Source organism: Cuculus canorus, chromosome 10 (genome assembly GCF_017976375.1).
Source record: "Cuculus canorus isolate bCucCan1 chromosome 10, bCucCan1.pri, whole genome shotgun sequence".
In the NCBI taxonomy this organism is placed as follows: Eukaryota; Metazoa; Chordata; class Aves; order Cuculiformes; family Cuculidae; genus Cuculus; species Cuculus canorus.
The window spans coordinates 20,446,111-20,470,869 of NC_071410.1; the positions used below are offsets into that span (position 1 = coordinate 20,446,111).

The 24,759-nt window shown below is 53.0% G+C and overlaps 1 protein-coding gene across 2 annotated transcripts in view; it reads left to right on the forward strand.

Annotated features, from left to right (window-relative positions):
• The window catches only part of MID2 (midline 2), a 117,275-nt gene extending 101,897 nt beyond the window's left edge, over positions 1 to 15,378 (forward strand). For both annotated transcript variants that reach the window (XM_054076097.1, XM_054076098.1), the window contains exons 8-10: positions 1,437 to 1,598; positions 10,544 to 10,751; positions 11,940 to 15,378. In XM_054076097.1, coding sequence (XP_053932072.1) covers positions 1,437 to 1,598; positions 10,544 to 10,751; positions 11,940 to 12,342 — 773 coding nt within the window. In that variant the 3' untranslated portion in view covers positions 12,343 to 15,378. The remainder of the gene's footprint in view (positions 1 to 1,436; positions 1,599 to 10,543; positions 10,752 to 11,939) is intronic.
• Positions 15,379 to 24,759: the final 9,381 nt, after the last annotated feature.

Below are 24,759 nucleotides of genomic sequence, written 5' to 3' on the forward strand. Positions count from 1 at the left end.
GATGAAAGTGGCTCTGCGTGTAGGATGCAATCGGTAGCACATCTCTTATTTTCTACTTCAAATAACATTGCTCTGCTCCCCCTAGGCCATTCCCACCTGTATTTTAAACCAAATCCAGGCTGACAGTGACTCCAACCTGCACTTGTCCTCCGGCTGAGTGAGATAAGTAAACACCCTGGTGGATGCCTTAAAAGAGGAGCTGTGGAACATTTTCCAGGCTCCTGCCTTCCAGCCATGCATCCGTGTGCTGGTGATAGGAGGCTAAAGCCCTCCTCCAGTCACCCGTAATTCACAACCCACTCCTCGCCTATCGTCTTGCTTTTGCCTCCAGACCCGCTGCATCTGAGAAACTTCCAGCTCCTGCTTCCGAGTCCTTCTTTTTCTCTCAGTTTAAAGCAACAGGCTTGTGCTATGATAGCTGTCTCAAAGCTGTTTTCTGAGCGCCCAGAGATGCTGCAAGCTCCCACAGAAGGTCCTGGGCGCTCTCTGCCCCAGCCTGCTGGTGCCAGCACCGGCGGGTGCCCCCAAAATCCACAACACCCTTTTCCCCCAGCACTGGCTGCTTGAGGTACTTGTGCGATGTGCAGGTTATACTCACCTTAACAGCATCTATGGCACTGCACAGTGCATTTCTCCTTCCCTGGAGCTCTGTGTCATCCCACCTTAGATCCAACACTACCGTTTCAGTATGTGCTGAGCGCTGCAGTGCAAACCGCTGCAGCATTAGGGCTTCGTGACTCCAAGATCTTTGGGCTCTTCATTCCTTTGCACTTCCAGAAAGAATTTAGGCTCCTGGATGTTTTCTAAGCATGCAGATCACGCTCCCTTCACTGGGAGCTATAAATTTCTTCAAACCATTTTGCAGACCATTTTACACAGGGAGCCGAAGCGTCAGCATCCCTTGGACATGGATTATTGCTTCCCACCCCAGAGCACTCAGTGCTGTGCAGAAGGAAGATTAGGGTGCAAACACGTTACCTTCCTGCTGCTGGCACTGCACATTGCAGCCCTGGGGGCAGCAGGGAGGTTGTCCTACAGGAGCAAAGAAACAAAACAATATCATGGTGGGCATCACCTTCTCCCATGCACTGGCGGCTGCCTGTGCTGTCTGCCCTACCTGGAAGGTGCCATTGGTTGAATTCCTCTTCCTCTGCACCGTTTCCTCATCACTTCCCATGGTGGCATCTTGAGATGCCAGAATCCCACCTTGGCTTGGCCTTACCAAATGTAGCCTTCATGGGATAATAAAGAAGGCTTTTGGAGTTGCTGGGGTTTATCAGCTATGGAACTTCTCCTCAGGTGCTCTTTGCTCTCAGGATGGTGGTAGATCAGCCTGAGGGCTGCGTGGTCTGTGATCTCTGCGTTAGCAGCATGTGGTCTCTGTATTCTGTTTCTTCCCGTGAATAACTCTTTCCCTGCCCTCTCCCATACCACAGGTCTCTACAACTCCATGGACAGCTGGATGATCGTCCCCAACATCAAGCAGAACCACTACACTGTCCACGGGCTCCAGAGCGGCACCCGCTACATCTTCCTTGTCAAGGCCATAAACCAGGCAGGCAGCCGGAACAGCGAACCCGCCAGGCTCAAGACAAACAGTATGTGCCTGAGTGCCTTACCTTGATGGGTGGTGGGAGAGGGGCTTCCTTGACACCTCAGCCCAAAGGGGTACAGCTGAGCTGCTCCCTGTACGTCCGCAGTCGCTGGCAGCAGGATGGAAACGCCAAGGTTATTTACATTGCTTAACATGCAGTATCTCTGTTCCTTCCCCGCCTTGAGGGATGGTTTCCTGCTACCCAGACAGTTCCTGGAGCCCATATAGAATCATGGAATCATGGAATCGTTAAGGTTGGAAAAGGCACCTCAGCCCAACCCCACCATGCCTGCTAAACCGTGTCCCCAAGTGCTATGGCTACACGGTTTTTGAACCCCTGCAGGGGTGGAAACTCCACCACTGCCCTGGGCAGCCTGGTCCAATGCTTTACCAGTCTTTCAGTATAGATATGTTCCCTAATATCCAATCTAAACCTCCCCCGGTACAACTTTAGACCATTTCCTCTTGTCCCATCATTTCTTCCTTGGGAGAAGAGCCCAGCAGCCGCCTCACCACAACCTCCTTTCCAGGAGCTGCAGAGAGTGATGAGGTCTCCCCTCAGCCTCCTCTTCTTCAGGGTAAACAGCCCCAGGGCCATCAGCCGCTCCTCCTAAGACTTGTTCTCACAGAGCCTTCACATCCTTGTTGCCCCCTCACCTCTCTGCTCCTGTCAGCGCCCATCCCTGTGGGTTCCTGGGACAGCTGGGATTTTAGGAGATCACTGAGAGCTTCCTTTCTGGTTGCTTGATTTCACTGGGCTTTTTGGGGACTATGTATGGAGTCCCAGGGCAATTGTGTGCTTGTGCGTGGCACACAGAGGGTTGCAATTTTGGGAAGCCACAAGCAGCCTTTGCCCATCAAAGGGAATTGCAGCAGGGCTGGTAGTGCCCTCTGCCTTGGGAAGCATCACAGCAGCATCAGCGGGAAGTGTTGAGGGGGAAAATAAATGTGGTCTCCAGACACGTGCCCACAGCTGCCTGTTCCATGGCTGCTTTTCTCCAGTGCTCAGCGGGACCGTCCCTGCCCAGCCTCGGGACAACAACAACCCTCCCTTGTTTTTCCCAACATTGCAATCGCTTCTGTCTTGGCTACGAGATGATTTATCGCCTCCGCCTCTTCATTTTCTTTGCGCAACTTCCAAACAAATGAAGTTAAATAAAGGTGGTGCAGCAATGGGGCTGGAGGGAAGCTGCCAAGGAGCAAACTCCAATCCAGTTGTGCTTTGTTTATTAAAAATGTATCCTTCCTGCAGTTTTTAAGTGCTTCCCTGTGCTTTGAAAGGTACTCGCTCTGGAAATAAGAAATGAGTGGCTTGGATGCTTTGACAGCGCAGCGCTGAGGGGAGCGAGGGCGGTTTGCGTCGGTAGCAGCTCTCGGGGGACAGGGCTTGCTCTTTCGGGTTTTTTAACTGTCGTCAGAGATACCGGCACACTGCTGAGGGCTTCTCTTCGCAGATGAACTTGGTTTAGTAGCTTAAACCAGAGCTCAATCAGGTTTTGCACTCTCCTTGTCGCAGGGACGTGTCTGCAGCAGCATAAAAGCTCGAGCGAGCCTCACCTGAAGCACTGCACGGATGATTCTGTGTGACCAGAGTCTTGGGTGTGCCAGAAGCTCCTTCCAAATGATCAAATGAGGAATTGATTCTGGCACTTCCTGCTTGGGAATGGGAGGGAGAGGTGCATGGCAATAATGGGCACGCATCCCTCTCTGCCGCTGCATTCCTCTGCAGCCCTTGGAAAGTGTTTAGGGAAACTTGTGCATGACCGTGTGTTTGGTTTAGCAGTATACACGGTTTCTAATTTATATGCGCTTCTATTTTGTTTCTGTGGCCAGCGAGAGTGTACAAGGGCTCTTTTGGTGTGTTCGCTGCTCATCAGCAGGGGTGGTGCCAACTGAAGGTGCCACTGCTCTGTGCTGTCCCCAGCGCATTCTTGCTGGCCATTTCTCTTGCCTCTATTTGTCATTGTGTAGCAACAGGGTTTTCTCCTTTTCAAATGGGAGATTAGACGATAGGGTACACTTTTCAACTGCGATAACCTTGGTGGAAATGGCAGCAGCTCGATGAGGAGATGGGCCAAGTAGCATATTTCATAGCCCTCTTTCTGCTGCTGGAGTGGTGTTTGGAGAGGTTCCTTCATTGCCAGAAGGACACATATTTATTTCTGCAGCATCAATGCTGTCAGTGGACACTAAATCTGCATTCCCAAACTGCCTGAACAGCAGAGCTTGAGACAATAGTTTGAGTTTAGTGACAAGGAGAAACCATCCTTTGCTGAGTCTGGGCCTGAGCAGATCTTATTTATTAGCAAGGGGAGACAAGTTGATGAAAATGCTGGAATACAGGGATGGTCCCAGCTGTAGTAGTAAATAAAGTGCAGGGAAGGTGGTTCTACATCCTTGCCTTGAACGTTGCAGAATGGTTTTATTTTCACTCACACTCCTGTCTCTTGCTGATTTATGCATCTCTCAGTGAGACCTCCAGTGTTGTACGGGGTGGCTGACATCCGCATCCCGTCTGAAACAGCAGCCTGATCTCATCTGGTCGGGTGAGTTTGCTGCAGCAAAAGATCACTGCCTCAGCAGTGGTCTCCAAGGTCCCTGTTATCATCAGGATCGTGTTAGTGCAGATGCTTTTCTAAGGATCCCTCAGCAAATGGCCCAACAGGGAGTCTGTTGGAAGACTCAAAGATTTGGTTGGATTTATTGCTTTCCTGCAACTTGATAACTCAGCATTACAATCCTGAAGCTTTACATCCTTGAGCTGATGTCTGATGGATGGACAGTAAACCCTGCTGTCAAGCTCACTCTGCATGTTTGCTTCTGACTCCAGGGAGCAGCTGGACCAGGTTGATGGTCCAGCAGCGAGTCGCAGGTCCAGCAGGTTTGGTATATAGGTACTTGTGCATATGAGGCACAGATGGCACCTTAGATTCAAAGAATTGTTTGGTTGAAAAAGACCTTTGAGATCATCAAGCCCAACCATACCTGTCCACTACTGAACCACATCCTCATCTGCCCATCCCATCTGCCATGACTCCTCCAGGGATGGTGACTCCACCACTGCCCTGGGAAGCCATACCAGAGCCTGAGAACCCTTTCAGTGAAGAATTTTTCCCTAATATCAAATCTAACCCTCCCCTGGCACAACTTGAGGCCATTTCCTCTTGTCTTGTCACTTGGGAGAAGAGCCCAGCACCCACCTCACCACAACCTCCTTTCTGGGAGCTGCAGAGTGCGATGAGGTCTCCCCTCAGCCTCCTCTTCTCCAGACTTAACAGCCCCAGGTCCCTCAGCTTCTACCAGAACCCCTGTTCTCCAGACCCTTCCCCAGCTCCGTTCCCCTTCTCTGGACATGCTCCAGCCCCTCAAGGTCCTTCTTGGAGTGAGGGGCCCAAAACTGAACCCAGGATTCAAGGTGCAGCCTCACCAGTGCCGAGTCCAGGGGGACGATCCCTTCCCTGCTCCTGCTGGCCACCCCATGGCTGAGCCAAGCCAGGATGCTGTTGGCCTTCCTGGCCACCTGGGCCACTGCTGGCTTATGTTCTGCTGCTGAACAACCCGAACTCTCTCAGCCTGTCCTCATACGCCAGATGCTCCACCCCTAAGATCATCTCCGTGGCCTCCTCTAGACTTGCTCTAACAGATCCATGTCTTTCCTTTGCTGAGGACTCCAGAACTGGACTCGGGGCTCCGGATTTGTTCTCACCAGAGCAGAGCAGAGTAGAGGAGAGGGGCAGAATCCCCTCCCTGTCCCTGCTGATCCCACTGCTTGGGATGCAGCCCAGTGAGACGGTTGGTTTCTGGGCTGGGAGCACACGTTGCCGCCTCATGTTGAGCTTCTCATCCCCCAGTACCTTAAGTCCTTGTCCTCAGGGCTCCTCCCAATCCATTGTCCACCCAGACTGTAATTGTGTTTGGGATTGCCCAGACCCAGGCGCAGGACCTTGCCCTTGGCCTCGTTGAACTTGTGCCAGAGTGGTATTTTCGGAAGGGGCAGTGTCCTCTGAAACACCCTCTGTCCCAAGCAAGATTTTGCAGCCCAGCCTGTGTGCTTTTGAACTCCCATCCTGCCCGTCACAGCGTGTCATCTGCAGTTATAATTTGAACCCTTGGGCCAGGATGTGCCAGCACAAACCAGCAACAGGGGTTGGACTCCACTGACTCACAGTAACCTTAAAAAGGAGTCATCTTTGCGAAAGGGGCTGTGACTGCCTCTCATCTGACAGAGCCAAGTATTTTTATACTTCAGTTCCTAAGAGCTTGTCTCTTTGCGTTACTGCCAGGAGAAGAGCTCCAGAAGTATTAACAGAGCTAGAGGGAAGCTGGGGGTGGGGGTCACTCCTAATTTGCAGCTTTACTTTTCGGCCTCTCAACTCAATTATCAAGCAAATTGGGCTCCCAGGAAAATCAACACAAATCAACACGAAGTCCCATCAGGTATCAGAGAGCAGCGTGGATGAGCTCCATTATGGGGTTGCACTTGAAAGCTCTCCAGCCTTGCTGTAGCTCACGCTGCCTGCGGTTTGCAGTGGTTCCTAGCCCTGGCTTGGAAACTCCTCGACATATAGCATCGGTGCGAGTGTTTCTCCTCACCAAGCTTTGGCAGCTGTAGCTGAAAATCAGAGTGTGCAGGAGGGCACAGCTCATTGCGCATCACATCTGTCAGCAGCTCTGTCTCCCAAGCCCAGCCAGGGACCACTCTGTGTACCAAAGCTGAGCTTTTCACTTGTTTGTGGTGATTTCAGTTTGCTTTGTGCTAAAGTAGATGAATCCCTATATATCCCATTGTTTGAGGATGACACAAAACTAGAGTGAAGCTGTTGACACTCCTGAGGGCAGAGAGGACCTGCAGAGGGATGCGGACAGGTTGGAGAGCTGGGCAATCACCAGCCACATGGAATTTAACAAGGGCAAGTGCGGCAGCCCTGGATGGATGGACAGACCAGGGATGAGAGGCTGGAGAGCAGCCCTGTGGGAAGGGACCTGGGGGTCCTGGTGGATGGCAAGTTGGACACAAGCCAGCAGTGCCCTGGCAACCAAGAGGGGCAACCGTCTCCTGGGGTACATCCAGCACAGCGTGAGCACTGGGGGCAGTTTTGGGCACCACAGGATAAAAAGGATCTAAAGGTGCTGGAGAGCATCCAGAGGAGGGCACAGAGTTGGGGAAGGGTTTAGAGGGGAAGAGTGTGAGGAGCGGCTGAAGGCACTTGGTCTGTTCAGCCTGGAGGAGACTGAGAGGAGACCTCATTGTGCTCTGCAGTTTCCTCACAAGGGGAGGAGGAGGAGCAGATGCTGAGCTCTTCTCTCTGGCCACCAAGGACAGAACTTGAGGGAATGGCAGGAAGATGTGCCAGGGGAGGCCTAGGTTGGACATGGGGAAAAGGTTCTTCATGCAGAGGGTGGTGGAACCCTGTAACAGCTCCCCAGGGAAGCAGTCACGGCGCTGAGCCTGACAATATTCCAGCAGCATTTGTCCAAGGCCCTCAGCCCCACGGTGTGAATGTTGCAGTTGTCCTGTGCAGGGACAGGAGTTGGACTCGATGGTCCTTGTGGGTCCCTTCCAACTCATGCTAGTAAATCCCATCTAGTATCTATATCTTCTTTACTGTATCTTGCATGAGAACTCACAGCAACAAAACACACCAGAACTCAGTTTGCTTCTTTACAACATCTTGAGGGTTTGTTTGCAAAACCAGGGGTAGTCTGGGGGCTTCTAGAGGGAAATTGTTCAGAAATAAGGAGGTCAGATGAAGTCTATGCTTTGGAAGAAGGCAACAGGGGAGTGCTGGGAGCTCACCCAGCTTTGGTCAAGTTTCTGCATAACCTGTGCCCCAGTGCCGTCACCTCCTTGCAGGGCCAGTAGAGCAGCACAGGCAGAGCTGTCCTCCCACCGCTGGACAGGGCATGCACAAGCTGCCCTGGGAAAGGAGGACTGCATTGCTGCAGAAGGGCTGCATCGCTGCAGGGAGACAGCATCACTGCAGGAGGACTGCATCACTGCAGCAGATCTGTAACCAGAGCTGTGCAGGGCACCCTGTTGAGATGGTCCCAACCACCCTGCTTTGCAGAAAGCATGTGGCCAATGTGCGCACTGCACAGGGTTACTTGTAGAGCCAGAGCTGAACGCAGCCCATCATTTTACACATCTCTCCTGGAGCAATGTGGGCTGAGGCTGAGGAGTTTTTTCTGACCCGTGGAGAGGAGATCCCTGTCACTGCTGGTCCGCAATTGCTTTAGCTCAACTGCACTGTAGCTGTGGGTTCACATGCTGCTGATAATATGTCGAGATTCCACCTTGCAGTTTCCTTTAGGAAAAAAAGAGGCAATTATGGATGGAAAGACCTCTAGGGGAAAAGAAAACCAACCCATCCTTAAATATGCAAAGTCAAGAGCATGGGATTTAAAAACCAGCCGAATTAAGTTGCATGTCAATTTAATTTTATGCCTGCTGTTCCTGCATTATGCAGTGGTCTTTAAAGTGTGGTTCCACGCCCCATCGGGTTCCTGCATGGTGCCAGCGGTGAGGGGCTGCGACTGAACCGAGCACCTGCTCGCCAGTGTCCCCAGCAGGGAGAGCTGGCTCCTGCCACAGCCAGCCAGTGCCTTCATCCGTCACACTCTGTCATCAGTGCCACTAAAGGAGGGGCTCTTGATCAGGGAGCGCAGGGAGAGGACGAGGGGGAACAATTTTCAGCTGCAAGGGGGGAGATTGAGATGAGATCTTGGGGAGAAATGTTTTGCTGTGAGGGTGGGGAGGCCCTGGCCAAGGTTGCCCAGAGCAGTGGTGGCTGCCCCATCCCTGGAGGGGTTCAAGGCCAGGTTGGATGGGGCTTGGAGCCCCTGATCCAGTGGGAGGTGTCCCTGCCCATGGCGAGGGGGTTGGAACTGGATGGGCTTTGAGGTCCCTTCCAACCCAAACCATTCTACTATTCTGTGAAATCCCCTGACCCTCCAGGCTAAGTCTGTGTTTGCAAGTATGTTCCTGCTCTCATCCCCCCTGTGTCCCTGTGTGCACCAGACCTGGACTGAGGAGCCGCTGTAGGTTAGTTCTGCAGCAAGGCTGCTTGGCACCAAAAATTGGAACCTTCCAGAGAAACCAGAGAAACTCTTAATGCTCACTGTTGTATGTGGTGCCCCAGAAGAGATGTTGTTTATCAACGTGAGGGAGGGCAGGTGTTCCCTGGCCTTGCAGACCTTCAAGAGGGTTTTGGCAAAAGCGAGCAGGACAGCCAGTGTGTGTTGGTTAGGAAACAATTTGGCTTTCTGTGTGCTGCTGACGTTACAGAGGAACTGCAGTTGGGTTTCAAGCCAGCATTAAAGATCTGCAAAACCTATCGAACTCAGTGCTGTTAATTGTGGAGGCAGCCCCAGGCGTGCGTTCACTGGCTTCCAGCCTCCACTAAACAGGAGCTGGACCCAATGCCTTTGATTTGCTTTCACTGCCACGTGTGCAACCCAGACTGTCTTTTCTGAGTGGTGAGACCTCATTTGGCAGTGGAGAAGCGCTGGAAGACCTCGCATGTGCTTCCTGCACTGTGTAACAGCAGGCTGTGCACCATGGGGAGCAGTCTGCATCGGCCACTGATGGGGATTCGGGACCATACTTGACTCTGCCGTGCTGCTTCTGTGTCTCAGGATCATTACACTAGCACTTAAGGGGCTGCTTTCCCTTCCCTGTGCTCATTTAACTCTCATTTCTGCTAACAGAAATGGATCCACTCAGGTATTCAGGCTCCATGCCCTTACCTAGGTTTGGTTCACAGTGCATCTTGATGGCATCTTCAGTGACAATGCCATTATCTGGAAACGGTGAACAAGGGGAGTTGTTCTGGTGGGGAAAAAAGGCATTTGAAGCGGGTAACGTGCAGTGAGGAGACCTCAGGCATTGCTCAGCCCCTCACTGAAGGGTCCCTGCCAGGACACAGCCCTCCATCGATGTGTCCTGCTGCCCAGCCTGCCTGCTCCCGTGTCCGGATCCTCCCTGGGGGCAGAGAGTTCTTTCTCTTCAGATCATTTTTGTGGGGATTCTGCCTCTCTGCTCCACTCTGTGAGACCAAACCTGGAGCCCTGCATTCAATTCTGAAGTCTTCAGCACAGGAAGGACGTGGAGCTGTTGGAGCGAATCCAGAGGAGGCCATGGAGATGATGTGAGGGCTGGAGCTACTACCATAGAAGGACCTTAGAGCAGCTTCCAGTCCTGAAAGGGGCTCCAGGAAAGCTGGGGAGGGGGTCTGGATCAGGGAGTGCAGGGATGGCACAAGGGGGACTGTTTTCCAGCTGCAAGATGGGAGATTGAGATGAGATCTGAGGAAGAAATGTTTTGCTGTGAGGGTGGGGAGGCCCTGGCCCAGGTTGCCCAGAGCAGTGGTGGCTGCCCCATCCCTGGAGGGGTTCCAGGCCAGGTTGGATGGGGCTTGGAGCCCCTGATCCAGTGGGAGGTGTTACTGCCCATGGCAGGGGATTGAACTGGATGAGCTTTAAGTTTCCTTTCTACTCAAACTGTTCTATGATTCTCTGCATTTTTTGAGCTTTTCCTCCTTTCCCTCTGTTCCCTCTGGGCAGGTGTCATTCCTGGGCTGGGGAATAAGCCCAAGGTGCAGGTGGTCGCCTACCCTTGCTCCCCTCGGTCTTGCTGCTGTTGCCTGCGGTGGGGGTTTGTTTACAGGTGTGGACAGCATTGCCTTCTTCTGGCAGGGCTCAGGAAGCCACTGCAGGCACTGGGAGTGGCCCAGGGACCGACGGCTTATGGATCATCCCATGACAACAGATGCACAAGGCACATGATTGTGCCTTAGCATCTTGCTGGGCATCTGCCCTTGGTTGGTGGAGGAACCTCTGAATCACAGAGTATGTCCGAAGTGCCTGAGGCAGATGTTTCTTGGTATGTTCTGCCTCCACAATGATGACTGCAAACAGAAATCCTAATCTATGTGTGTCTTCTTCTAACAGGCCAGCCTTTTAAGTTGGACCCCAAAATGGCTCACAAGAAGTTGAAGATCTCCAATGATGGGCTGCAGATGGAGAAGGACGAGAGTTCCTTGAAGAAGAGCCACACGCCCGAGAGGTTCAGTGGGACAGGGTGCTATGGCGCAGCAGGCAATGTCTTCATCGACAGCGGCTGCCACTACTGGGAGGTGGTGGTGGGATCCTCAACCTGGTAGGCAGCACCGTTGTCTTCGCTCCCTTTGCTAGAGGACCTCATATTTTCTCAGAGGTGGTGCAGGACACAACAGGGTTAAAGGCCAGGGGTTTGGCAAAGCTGCTCATGTGTAGGGAGGTGGTTGAGACTTTAAATCTGAGTGGCTGTGGCTTTCAAGAAGCTTATGAGTTTCTCCTTCCTGACTTTTGGGTCTACTCCAGTTAGACTTCAAGGTGAAGTTTGTATCTTCGTTTCTTTCACCTGCTGAACCTCTAATGACTGCCAGGGCTCAAATCTCACCCTGATGGCAGGGCAGAAGTGCCCGTCTCCCCTCTCTGTTTGGGAAAGGGGGCTCAAGGAGCAAACACAGCAGCAGCCCCAGCTCAGAAGCTTCTCCCATCTGGCTCAGCCTCCCATCCAGCCCCCCGGGCTAAAAAATGCCTTCACACAAAGCATGCTTAGAAGTGAAACAAGTAGGGTTTATTATGAGAAAACCCCTCCCAGGCAGATCCCTGGAAAGCCTCTGTGACTGAGCTGAGCCAAGAGGCATTACGGCAGCATTGTTAAGCCGCTGCGTTGTTAAAGCTGCTTGTGCAGCACAATGAGGCTGAAATGGATGGTTCCTGTTGAGAACGCCCAGCTGCTCACCTCCACCTCTCACCCTGCCTGGCAGTGGGAAGTTGTGTGGGTAGGGAGTGATGCTTTGCCCCAGCCATTTCTGCAAGTGGACAGAATCATAGAATGCTTTGGGTTGGAAGGGACCTTTAAAGCCCATCCAGTCCAATCCCCCTGCAGGAGCAGGGACATCTTTAACCAAGTCAGTTTGCTCTGAGCCCAATCCAACCTGACCTTGAATATTTCCAGGGATGGGGCCTCCACTGCCTCCCTGGACAACCAGGACCAGTGTTTCATGACCTTTGATGTAAAAAGTTTATTCCTTTCTTCCAGTCTAAATCTCCCCTCCCTTAGTTTAAAACCATTGCTCCTTGTCCTGTCACAACAGACCCTGTTAAAAGTCTGTCCCCCTCTTTCCTACAGACCCCCGTTCCATACTTGAAGGCTGCTCTAAGTCACATACAGCCATTGCCATGCTGATTCCACAGGCAGGCAGACTTTGAAAGCACTGGGTGCCAGCAGCCGTTGGGGCTGGACTTTGTCCAGTGCTGAGGCTGGAGGTGGCTATGCCGAGCTGCTCCTCTCTTGCAGGTATGCCATCGGTGTGGCTTACAAGTCAGCCCCCAAGAACGAGTGGATAGGGAAGAACTCCTCCTCTTGGGTCTTCTCCCGCTGCAACAACAACTTCGTGGTGAGGCACAACAACAAGGAGATGCTGGTGGAGGTCCACCCGCAGATGAAGCGCCTTGGCGTCCTCCTGGATTATGACAACAATGCGCTCTCTTTCTACGACCCAGCCAATTCTCTCCACCTCCACACGTTTGAAGTCTCCTTCATCCTACCAGTGTGTCCAACGTTCACCATCTGGAACAAATCCTTGATGATCCTTTCAGGTCTGCCCGCCCCGGACTTCATTGATTACCCAGAGCAGCAGGAGTGTAACTGCAGGCCCCAGGAGTCCCCATACGTATCAGGGATGAAAGCCTGTCACTAGGCTGCCCCAGCCCTGCCCGTGCCCCGTGTTGGCACCAGCGATGCTGGTGGGTACCAGCAGTCAGAGTCGGCTGCCGGGAGCCTGCCAGCCACTAGAGCCACTGTGCAGCCGTAACACTCCAGCAAGCGAGCGCCTTCCCACACACAGCTCCATTCATTTTGAAGAGGAAAGAGGAAGAACCTCTTGAAAATAAACTCCTGCTGGCAAGCTCCACTTGTGTGCGAGTGCAGCTTGTGCAACTCCTTGGTGGTGTGCTCCCATCTCTCCCAAAGTGGATTGCCACCTGGATGGTTTTGTCTTCCCTTGGGGGCTAGATAGGCTGGAGTGGGCTTTCAGGTGACCTTCGGAGGTGCTGCTGCAGTCAGGGGAATGTCCCATGCGTCTCTGCAAAGCACAGGTTGGAACAGGAGGGATTGGCTTTCTGGAGCCCGTGGTAGTTTGTCTCGAGAGCCAGGTGGGATTTGAGCATCTTTTTTCTGGGAAGGACTTTCTGTTTGACTGAAGTCCAACTATTTCTCTGGTGTGGTAGATAATTGCATGGACCCCTTGCACTTGGTGACCACTGGCATTGGTTATGTGGTGGATGGTGGTGATGTGATGGATGGTTTGTGAGAGCGAAGGCAGCGCTGAGAAGGACGGTCTCGCTTCTTCTCCCTGCTGTGTGCATGCTGCTGCTGGTCGTGTCCCCTCTGCTCATCTCCGTTTGCAGTCCTGCAGTGGAGGGCAGCCAGCCATGGTCCCTCACCCACTGTGTCTCCTCCTTTGGGAGCTCACCAGGAGTCAGAGAGGTCCCCACAACCTGAGCTATGTCACTTCTTGGCACAGAGATTTGGCAGATGCTCCTTCCCAACGCACAGTCCTGCTGGCTGTGCCCTGCCACATGTGGCTTTGTGTAGACCTCCTTTGGTTTCATGTCTGATGGCCCTGTAGGCAAAACACATCTACCTGTGCTCAGCAGAGGGTCGAGTCGTGCCCAACACCCATCTCTGTGCTTTATGACCCAAAATCAGAATTTTTTACTCCAAATCTGGGCTCTTGGCTTGTTCTCTGCCATGATGGTGTGAGCATGAAGCCATCCTTTTTGCTCTGCTGCAAAACACTGAATCCATCCAAGGGGCTCCAACCCCTGGTTACTGGGAGCTCTTCAGGCGCCACCAGTTCTCCCAGTTACCACAAGCACTAAGTCCCCAGGCCAAGCTTCATTTCCCATGTTTGCTTAAACACCAGGAGGAACTGGGCCAGTTAAGAAGCCAATACCCAGCGCGGGCGCCTGCAGCCAGGGTTTGTGGTTGAGCCGAGGCAGACGGGCGTGTGAATGCCCGTGTCACCCACGTGGTGAGGGTGTTGGGGGAAGTGAGGAGGTCGGGCAACATAGTAGCCCAAGAGGTTTTGGTGCTTGAGTTTTGGTCTGTGGTGTTTGAAAACCCTGTTTTGCCCTCCAGATGTGTTGCTGTTGGATGCCCTGCTGGCATTGCCCAGGGACCATCAGGCTGCAACCTCTGAGCTCTGCCAGCCCATTCCTTTCTTCTTTTAGACCTTGCTGATAGGGAACTACCTCAAAGCCCAGCCTCAGAGGAGGAGGTGGCCTCTTCAGACAGAGTGACAGCACTTTGAGGGCTGCTGGAGGGTCTGGTTGAAGTCAGCTGGAGCCAGTTGGCCCTGGCCAAAAGTGGGTGCTCCCCGCCAGCAACTTGGCCATGGGGATACTTGTCATGAAGTCTAGCAGTGGCAGAAGCAGGGACAGTGTGTATAAACAGAGCCTGTTGCTCAGCACAGCATCCCTCCTTTTCCCCACGGTGACAGCTTTGGTGACGGCTGACTGACGCTGTGGGAAGGAAAGCAGTTGTCACCTGCAGGAAAGGGATCTGCCACCCGCGCTGCCAAGCGGAGGGCAGCTTTGCCTCTGGTGCCGGCTGCTTTCCTGCAGTGCAGAGGCTCGCAGCAGGGGGTGCATCCATCCTGGGGTGGACAGAGCAGTTATATTTGCTTCTTCTGGCCCCAGCCTGCGAGAGCACCAGGTGGGGATGCAGCAGCGTCGCGCTTGCCATTCCTCACAGCTAAGCACATAAACACAGTTCATTTTAAGTGGCTAAATTGTCATTTTCAGTTGGATGTTTTTTCAAAGCCACATGGGGCTATCGTTAAAGTCTTTTCCTCGTGTGCTGGTCCCATCCAGGGCTATTCATAATGCATTAGCCTCAAACAAATGCCCAAGCACTGGAGATGGATTTTAGCGTTTGCAATCCAGGCGCCAAGCTTTCCTCCAGCGCTGGCACAGCTTAATTGCGAGGGGACTCAGCACACCCATTAATTCAGAGCACACGAGCCATTAATGTGACGTTTGCACCTGATGAAATTGCACTAATTGTGGTGGGATCCCCCTGCCCCGCCGCACACGTCTCGTACCTCCCGGGCCAGGCAGGAGGATGAAGCAGGGAGCATGCGTGGCTGCGTGCACTGGGAGCCCTGCACCCAGAGCGGGCAGTTCTGGCGATTGGGACCCTTTCTGAGTCGCCCATGTTTTCCTCTCCTGGATCAGCCAAACCCACCCGAGTGTTACTGAGAGGGTGGGTGAAGCAGCCCCATCCCTGTTGTGTCAATGATGCTCCCCTGCTGCTCTGCAGCCTTTGCCTCCTGCCCCTGAGCAAGCAGTCCAACGTCTGGCGTACGATGACACCGCAGTAGTTTCACCCAATCCGAGCCCCTGGAGGCTCTGCAGCCCTGGGTTAGGAATGAACACGATTCCCATGGCAGGACACGAGTGGAGGGGCCAGGGCTGGGTGCTGCCGCTGGCTCCACTGCTCCTGGTGACTCCGTTGTACAGACTTGGGATATGGTAAACTCCTGGTTACCGTGCGACCGGTCAAACTTTCCTCTTCCATATGTAACATAGTTGGTTCAGTTTTGTTTTGGGGGAGGGTTGTTCTTCCTGTTATGTTTTTCTCCCTTTTTTGTTGGGGTTTTGTTTTTGCAACTTCTTTGTTAATGTGTACATATATATATATATATAAAATATAATATAATATATATACGTTACTGGATATGTCTGTGTCTGGCAGATGTGGGACATCCATGGTCCTGGGATGCTCTTTGGCAATCACAGCTGGCGTTCTCCAAACCTCTAACAAAGAACATAAACCTCAGGGTTACTGAGTCATGGGTGTAGCAATAAATCAGCAACACGAGAAGTCCTTTATTGCAGATAAGGCAGGGTGGGCAAGAGAAGCCAGCCCAGTGGAGTCCTGGGTGGCAAAGCTCCTGAGAGGACAGGAGGCTCCATGGGGCAGCTCAGCAGGAGGAGGTGGTGGGAGGATTTGCTCTCCCCAAGGATCATAGAATCATGGAATGGGTTGGATTGGAAGGGACCTCAAACCCCATTCAGTTCTACCCCGCTGCCGTAGGCAGGGACACCTCCCACTGGATCAGGGGGCTCAAAGCCTCATCCAGCCTGGCCTCAGATGGGGCACAGGGGTGACGCTACATGTGCTGTGCGTCCACAGGAGCACAGGGATATGTGGTACCAGCCAGTGGCAGCATTTCTTGTCCTGGACTGCAACCAGGCTTAAAAGCCTTTGGGGATGACCAGTCACGTGGGATGCTAAACCCCATCCAAATCGTCCTGTCTACATCCATACTCTGCACCCTGCTGTCCGCCCTCAGAGGATGCAGTATGAGGCACATTGTCCAGGTCCTCAGGAAACCAAGTGCTCCAGCCTTCCTTTTCCTCAGCTTCTGATGGCCATAGGGACTGCTGGAGATCTTTGAGCAGAGTGCCAGCCAGCTGAAGCCTTGTCTCTGATGCCCGTGAGCCCAGACCCCGCTCGCACTCCCCAAACTCTCCTAACCAGGAGTACATCCCTTGGGATCTCCCTAGACCCCACCAAACACCATTGGCCTCCATGTGTGCTGGAAGCCCTGTGTTGTCCCATCCTCTCCTGGCTGAGACAGAGCTGGACCTTGCACAGGGGCTCTGCAGGCTGAGATGGGGCCACTGGGCAGAAATCTCCCCCTGACTGCCTGGAGAAGAGGCATCAGCAGCGGGTGGGGAGCCCAGGAGCTGCCTCACCAAGGGGAAATGAAGACACACAAGCCCACGGAAGACAAAGCCCACCTTCCTTGAGCATAAGCACCAAAAGATATTTATTAAGTGGAAAACATATGGTGCAAACCAACACTGTAGGATTATATATTTCTTTCTTTATTCCTTTGCTCCAGGCTTTTTCCCATTAAATATTAACCACCCAGACATGGAAACTGGCCTCAAGATTGAGTAGCTGCTTTCATTAGGAGACGAATCAGTGGCATTTGCATTGTCTCGGACCTCTGCTCTCGTGCTGTTGCTGACAAACACGGCCGTAATGAGACACTTGCTGAGGCTTGATGTTACTGTTCCTGCTTCTTCTGCCCAGCACCACCAGCATGAAGACCCCGCTAATCCAGAGCCACACAATGAGCTCTTGCTGCAGGCCCAAGGCTCGCAGCATACATTTCCAGACCTGGCATCCCCTGACCCAGGGCCTGGCAGAGCAAGACAGCCCCAAACCATCTCTAGCTTGCCAGGTGGTCACAGCAGACCAGGTACAGACACCTGAGACCTCATTTCCAGCCCTGCCTGTGAGTCTTGCGTTAGATTAAAGGAGTTGTACTTCAAAGCAGGAAGACAGCCTGCAATCCTGCTGTTGCTTGTGGAACAAATACCCCAAAGCCTGCCCATGTGATGCTAAGTAAGTTAATTATGCTGTTAATTCCATGTCCCTTCTCATCGGATGGTGATGGCTGTTAAGGGCAGAAGCTAGAGTTCCTCTCTGCATAGCAGCATGTGTCTGAAACACCAAGAGAAGAGCTCAGTGGGCATCCAGGAGCGCCGGCATAGCATGAGGATGATGCTACTCCTACCTGGCAAACACCTGAAGAACTGCTCTCCAGCGCAGATAGCGGTCACCTCCATCTGCTCGACCTCCAGCCCTGGAGCTGTTGCCTGTGACTTTCTGAGTGAGAATCAAATCCTGTAGGGAGCTGCCGTGTCTGAACTGAGTCAGTAGAGCAAAGCAGGTCTGCAGCAATGGCCCAGCACTGGGAGAGGGGGGCAATCACTGGCCAGGGGCTGGAGAGGATGGTTGGGCTTGGCTAAAGCTGCCCTAGCATTCCTGACTCTCTTTCAGAGGGGTCCCAAGGGTACTGGATCTCATCCTGAGTGGTGGTGGCAACTCCATCCCAGCTGCTAGCACTGTAAGAGTGCCCAGGCAGCCTGGGGAGGATTCCAGAACTGAGAGGATGAGGGCTGAGGATCTGCAGTGTCTGGGGAAGGGAAGCACGCGGAGCTCCTCATATGTCTGAGGCAGGTCAGGAGTCCAGGAAGCAGATTGTCCTGATGGACTCTCAGCTTTGATCGCCTGGGTAAAACGCTACCCTTGCAACAGCAACAAACTCTGCCTTGCAACAGGAGAGGAGGCGCACTCAGGCTTGAAGGTGAGAATATGGAGAAGCAGGAGTGACTCAATATGCGTGGTAGTTGCCTCAGCGCACCTCCTGCAGACTCTGAACCGTAGTTTCACAGAATGGGTTGGGTTGGAAGGGACCTCAAAGCCCATCCAGTTCCACCCCCTGTCATAGGCAGGGACACCTCCCACTGGATCAGGGGCTCCAAGCCCCATCCAACCTGGCCTGGAACCCCTCCAGGGATGGGGCAGCCACCACTGCTCTGGGCAACCTGGGCCAGGGCCTCCCCACCCTCACAGCAAAACATTTCTCCTTAAGACCTCTTCTCAGTCTCCCCTCTTGCAGCTGAAAACTGTTCCCCCTCATCCTGTCCCTGCCCTCCCTGATCCAGAGCCCCTCCCCAGCTTTCCTGGAGCCCCTTTCAGCACTGGAGGCTTCTCTAAGGTCTCCCCACAGCCTTCTCTTCTCCAGGCTGAACAACCCCAACTCTCTCAGCCTGTCCTCATACAGGAGGTTCTCCAGCCCTTGGATCATCTCCGTGGCCTCCTCTGGATTCGCTGCAACAGCTCCATGTCTTTCCTGTGCTGAAGACTCCAGAACTGAGTGCAGGGCTCCAGGTTTGGTCTCACCAGAATGGAGCAAAGGGGCAGAATCCCCTCCCTCCCTGCTGGTCCCACTGCTTGGGATGCAGCCCAGGCTGTGGTTGGTTGGCTTTCTGGGCTGTGAGAGCACGTTGCTGACCATCAGTGGCTCTTTCTTTCGCAACAGAGGATGTTCTTCCTTAGGAAAGAAGCTGCTCGCTGAAACGAAGCAGCTGTTAAACCTTTCTACTCTCAGCACTCTCATGCTGTACAGGAAGCAGAATTTGTCCTTTCCACATGAGCTTTTCCATGGTGGTTGGGCACTGCGATAGCAGAGTGGTTCACAAATCCTCATTTCTTTCCAGAGGTACCGTGAGATGCAGCAGTATTATCTCTGCTCTGCAGAGGGCTGGCACCTAAGCCCAGGAAGGCTGATAGGGCTCTTGTCAAGAGTCAGTGGTGCACGGTGCTGCATTTCTCAGAGCTGTTAATGCTTTCCGAGGATGGTGCTTGATGCTCATTCTGGGAACCACTGGGATTGACTGAGCATGTGAATTTTTTCTTAAAAAAATTGGAAAATAAAAACTTCCAAAGCAGAGTGGGCGCCCGGATAGCTACAAATCGGCAATCAAATGGCCATAAACAAAGCCTTATCATGGGAAACACCAGGCAATACCCTTGCAGAGTCATAAGCGCCAGCCACCCCTTGGCTATGGGTCCTCATTACAGCTGAGCACGTGATGAACCACTCACTAAGGAGCTACTGAAGGTGCACAAAGATGTAGGAGCCTCACAGAGTTTCAGAGGAGCCTGTGAAATCCTCTTTCAACTGTGGCAAGTACACTTGGCTCCTACCAGAGCTGCCATGGCCAACCTTAATCCCTTCCTTTTCCAAGGAGGTGATGACCATGTCCTGTCCAGAGTGAAGGTCTGTGAGGCACTGTAGACCTTATGAGGCACTAGAAGACCTTATGAGCCCATTCTCTACCCAGAAGAGGAATAATAAAGCTATGGAGCACAGCCTGTGCTCAGCAAGTGGCCGAACCACACAGTGTCTCCCTACAGTTCCTGTCTGCCAACCCCACTTGAAACCCACCAGGAGAGAGGAGCAGCCGTCTGCCCCCAGCTCCAGCAAACCTGTCGGCCTCCTCCAGGGTGGATTCTGCAGCAGCACTTTGGGATTTGGTTACATGTGCTGTGTGTCCTCTCAGGCTCTGGCAGCTGGCAGCTCAGAGACATTTTTGAGCTGGAAGCCGTGTCTGCGTTGTTTGAGGCTAATTCTGCACGACAGTTTTCACTCACAAATGACTCCTCTTCCCCCGTTCATTCTGCAGCAGTGGAGTCCGTGAACTGGGAGGCAGAAAACAAAAAAAAAACCAACAAAACTTCATACTTGTTTCAAAACCTGCCTCCCTATAATATTGGGTTTTGAGCAAAGATTGCTGATCAAGAAGGCCGACAGCATCCTGGCTTGGATCAGCCATGGGGTGGCCAGCAGGAGCAGGGAAGGGATCGTCCCCCTGGACTCGGCACTGGTGAGGCCGCACCTCAAATCCTGGGTTCAGTTCTGGGTCCCTCAGTGCAGGAAAGACATTGAGGGGCTGGAGCACATCTGGAGAAGGGAACGGAACTGGGGAAGGGTCTGGAGAACAGAGGTTGTGGGAGCGGCTGAGGGCCCTGGGGCTGTTTGCCCTGGAGAAGAGGAGGCTGAGGGGAGACCTCATCGCTCTCTGCAGCTCCCAGAAAGGAGTTGGAGTGAGGTGGGTCCTGAGCTCTTCTCCCAAGTACCAAGCAACAGGATGAGAGGAACTGGCCTCAAGTTGTGCCAGGGGAGGTTTAGATTGGATATTAGGAAAATATTTTTCTCTGAAAAGAAGGCTGGCAGAGGCTGCCCAGGGCAGTGGTGGAGTCCCCATCCCTGGAGGAGTTCAAAAACCATGTAGATGTGGCACTTGGGGACACAGTTTATCAGGCATGGTGGGATCAGACTGATGATTGGACTGAATGAGCTGAGAGGTCTTTTTGAACCATAACAGTTCTACGATTGTAAAATCTCTTGGTTTGCCACCTTTGTCAGGCACAATAGCAGCTTTAAAATGTTGGAAAGCAGGAGTTCTTCAAGCTGTGACCAGTTTGTGGACTTCAGTGCACAAGTCAACAGAGGCCAAGAGCTTCCAGGGGACACCTGCAGTGGAGGAAAGCCTGACACGCTGCTCCTCTGCGGGGCGGATTGACTCCTGTTGGGGCTCACAGCCTTGGTGGGTCAGATTGGGGTCGGGTGTTGCTGTGACTAAAGAAGACATTTGCCCTTTGGCCGGGTGACCCTCAGCACTGCAAAGGATGAATCCAGATGTCGAAAGAGCAGGCAGGGCTGGGGGCTGCTGGGAAATGCAAGCCTTTGGAAAGCAGAGCTCTCAGGGGTGCTGTGAATCTCGCCGTCCCCATCCTTCCACTGCGAGCAGATGAAGGGAAACTCCACATGGGCACTCCGGAGATTGCTTTATTGTCCATGTAATGACTGTGTTAATCAGGGAAATGAGATGTGTCTGAGAGGTGGAAGGGAGGGACACGTTATCAGCGGAGGATTTTCATAGCTGAGCATCATTATCCCGACCCTGAACCCGCATCTCTAGAATAAACAAGGCCAACACGGGGTCCCAGTGGGATGGGGAGCAGCGGGGCACTGGGGCAGCAAAGCGGGAGCCTGGTTCATGCTGCGGCTGTATTGTGGGGCTCAGCACACAGCCCGCTTGGTGCCAGACAGGGGCAATGGGAGAGGATGGAGTGGGGAATATGAGGCAAAGGGAGATGAGAGGATAAGGAGTCAACCTATACTGAGATGGCTGCTCTGGATAGAAATGAGGCCGTATCTCCTCTCGGGTCCTCTGGCTGTGCCCAGAGCCTGTGGAGAGCCATCACCATCATGGGACACTCCTTTCCCCTTCAGTCAGCATCCCAGGGCAGCTACTGGTTGAGTGCCACCAGCGCAGGGATATCTCCCTTGGCAAGCTGCGAATGGGCCAGGGCTCTCCATCCACACTTCCTGGAAGCCAACGGAAGCTTTATCCTGTAAAAAGGATGTAATTGTTGGCAATCTTTATTTTTACAAAGCTGCTGGTCCCAGTCAGAGAGCAGGAAGGAGCTTTTCCCTCTTTCTTCTTGCTTTATTTGGTGCCTTTCCCTTTAACCTCTGGTTTCTAGGAAACAATCTCTCTTGTTGATGGGCATCTGTGAAAGTCAATTTAAAACCATTACTGACGTGGCAGGATGCTTCATAGAAAGAAAAAGACTTCACTGGGAAGATGAAATGAGCTTTGTCACTGCTTTCCAGGAGTGCACTTGAAAACATATGAGGCTTCAATGTCACAGGCACCACAAATCAAACTAGAAATTGCTTCCTTGACGCAGCCAGGAGAGGAAAAATCAGCCTGCAAACTGTTAGTGTAATGAAAGTAGCTGTGGTCGTGTCTTTCAGTAATGTTGCCCAACCAAGCTGTGTGCACGCAGCGCAGAGGGGTTTGAGTTGCCAGGAGTTTGGCAGTGTGAGGGGAGCTCCTGGAGAGGGGCTCCTTCTGCCAGGACAGGGCAGAGCCTCAGGGCAGGGAGCTCGTAAGGCACAGATGCTCAGGACTCTGAGGCGAGCGGCTTTCACCTTGAGAGCCCGAAATCTGAGACTTGAGAGATGCAGAATCGTAGAATGGTTTGGGTTGGAAGGCACCTCAAAGCCCATCTACTTCCAACCCCCTGAGATGGGCAGCGATATCTCCCACTGGCTCAGGGGCTCCAAGCCCCATCCAACCTGGCCTGGAATCCCTCCAGGGATGGGGCAGCCACCACTGCTCTGGGCACCCTGGGCCAGGGCCTCCCCACCCTCACAGCAAAACATTTCACCCTTAGATCTCATCTCAATTTCCCCTCTTGCAGCTCAAAACCATTTGCCCTCTTCCTATCCCTGCACAGAAGGATGGTTAATAAGCTGCCACGTGGATTTGGGAGGGCTACGGCAGATTTTGAGGTTGATGTTGGCTTTTTTACTTTTTTTTATTTCCTCTGGAGCTCATGAAACAAGAAATCCAAGACAATTCCCTTGGCAAAGCTCAAAAATCCCACTGACTCTATGGGAAACCTGGGGCTTCGTCCCTTCTCTGGGAGGCTGCAAAGCAAAGAGACAGCACCAATTAATATTTTTATATAGCAAGTGACTTCAAGAGACTGCCTCGTCTGTTCCTGTCCGCTAAGGACAATGGCTTGCACTGACATGTGATAATCCTAGCCAGGAACACAAAGCTGCAGTCCCTCCACTCATGAATGAACATTCCTTTAACTGGTGAAATCACTCCAGGATGAAAAAATAACCCCAACAGTTTAATAAATGGACAGAACAGCAAATTGCACCCCTGAGCCATTCATAGACTGCATGGGGCAAATGATTTATACTATCGGTGCTACATTGTCTGAACTGGCCTCGAATTAGTCATCCGTAATAGAACTCTAATTGAGATTTTTAATACTCATCTGAACTACCAGCCCCTAAAATTGACTGTTCTTGATCATTAGACACGTCAAAGCATCTCTTAACATGGTGCCGAAACAGTCGCTTGGTCTGGCTGCAGAATGACAGACAAGACCTGAAATGAGAGCAGAAAGAATTTATTGAAGTATTTTTGCATTTTAAAGGGGGTGTGGAAACAAGGACTCATAGAGATTGTTGCCTGAAGTCCATCGGCACTGGGGCCTAAGTGGGGACGGGGAGGCAGGGGGTGGCCAGAGGGTGTGAGTTCCCAGCGTGTGGTGGGGCAGTGGTGTGAGGCGGCAGAGGTGCTCCGTCCCCTCCCAGGGCAGCACGCTGCAGGAAGCAGGGGGAAAGGACCTCATCAGCACTTTGTTTCTCAGACTAAAAATTGTAGAATGATGGAATGGTTTAGGTTGGAAGGGACATCAAAGCCCATCCAGTTTCAGCTCCCTGCCATGGGCAGGGACACCTCCCACTGGATCAGGTTGCTCCAAGCCCCATCCAACCTGGCCTTGAACCCCTCCAGGGATGGGGCAGCCACCACTGCTCTGGGCACCCTGGGCCAGGGCCTCCCCACCCTCACAGCAAAATGTTTCTTCCTAAGATCTCATCTCAACCTCCCCTCTTGCAGCTGAAAACCATCCCCTTTTGCCCTGTCCCTGCACTCCCTGATTCAGAGCCCCTCCTCAGCTTTCCTGGAGCCCCTTTCAGGACTGGAAGCTGCTCTAAGGTCTCCCCACAGCCTTCTCTTCTCTAGCCAGGAGCCACCAAGGGTTGTTTCTACAGCCCAGCACATCTTGGCCATCACCGGTGGGTTCCAGTGGTGCTGGCACAGGACTGGTGGTGATACCTCTGCTCCAGAACCTGGACTTTGCTTGGGAGGAACAACAGAAGCCATGGCTTAGCCACTAAGCAGTGTATAAGGAGCCACTGGGTGTTTATTTTCCTCTTGGGGTCCCAGGGGAGAGCAAAGAAACATGTTAAGTGTCATGCATAAGCAACAGCCCCAAAGCCAGAAGACATCAGCTGTGCAGGTTCAGCGGTACCCACATGGAAGGACATGCAGGGGGCAGAAGCCGCATTAAGAGAGAACACTGGAAGCACTTACTGAGGTGATGGAGAGCTGCACAAACACATGCTGACCCACCTGGAGAAAGGCAGCCAGGAGCTGTCTTCCAGCAATTTGATGGTCTTTGCAAAGTTGGCCTGGCCCCTTCTCCTGGGAATACCATGTCAAGACTCATCGCAACATCCTCCGTGCTCCAGAGCTGGTCCACACGGTCAAGGCAGGAGCAGCACAAAGACTGTTAAATGGAAACAAGTCCAGTTCTCCATGGCAACAAGCAAGAACTGGGTCAGCAGCAGGATGTGAGGAGGCAAGTGGTCCCCAGAGTTTTAAAAGTAAACAGCCAGCCAGAAAGGCACAGAGAGACATGAGGAAAGGGTAGGGAACAGGGGTACCGAGGAGCCCTAGAGCTCAATCATGGTCCCACCAAGTGTCATGCAGTGCAACAGGGTTCCCCAGACCTGGGTTCTTGGGAGCCTCAGAGCTGAATCATGGTCCCACCGAGCGTTGTGCAGTGCAGAGGGGTCCCCCAGCCCTGCCCACGTTCTGGGGGACAGTAGTGCCTCAGGGCACAGGGCAAGGAGTCAGAGGACGGCTGGAAAGTGCTTGGATCCCAGCTCATGTGGGTACCTCTGTGTGCAAGAGCATGTGCCTGAGGTGCCACCTGTGAGCACAACCATCCTTCCCTGGCCACCATCTTTCACGGGACTTCTCAGCAGTGGTGCCCCAGCAACGCGTCCTTCCTGCTGTTTGCCAGCCACGTGGAGCCAAGTGCCTTCTCTTGGCACGGCCCCTGCTTCCCAGTCTCTCTGGACTGA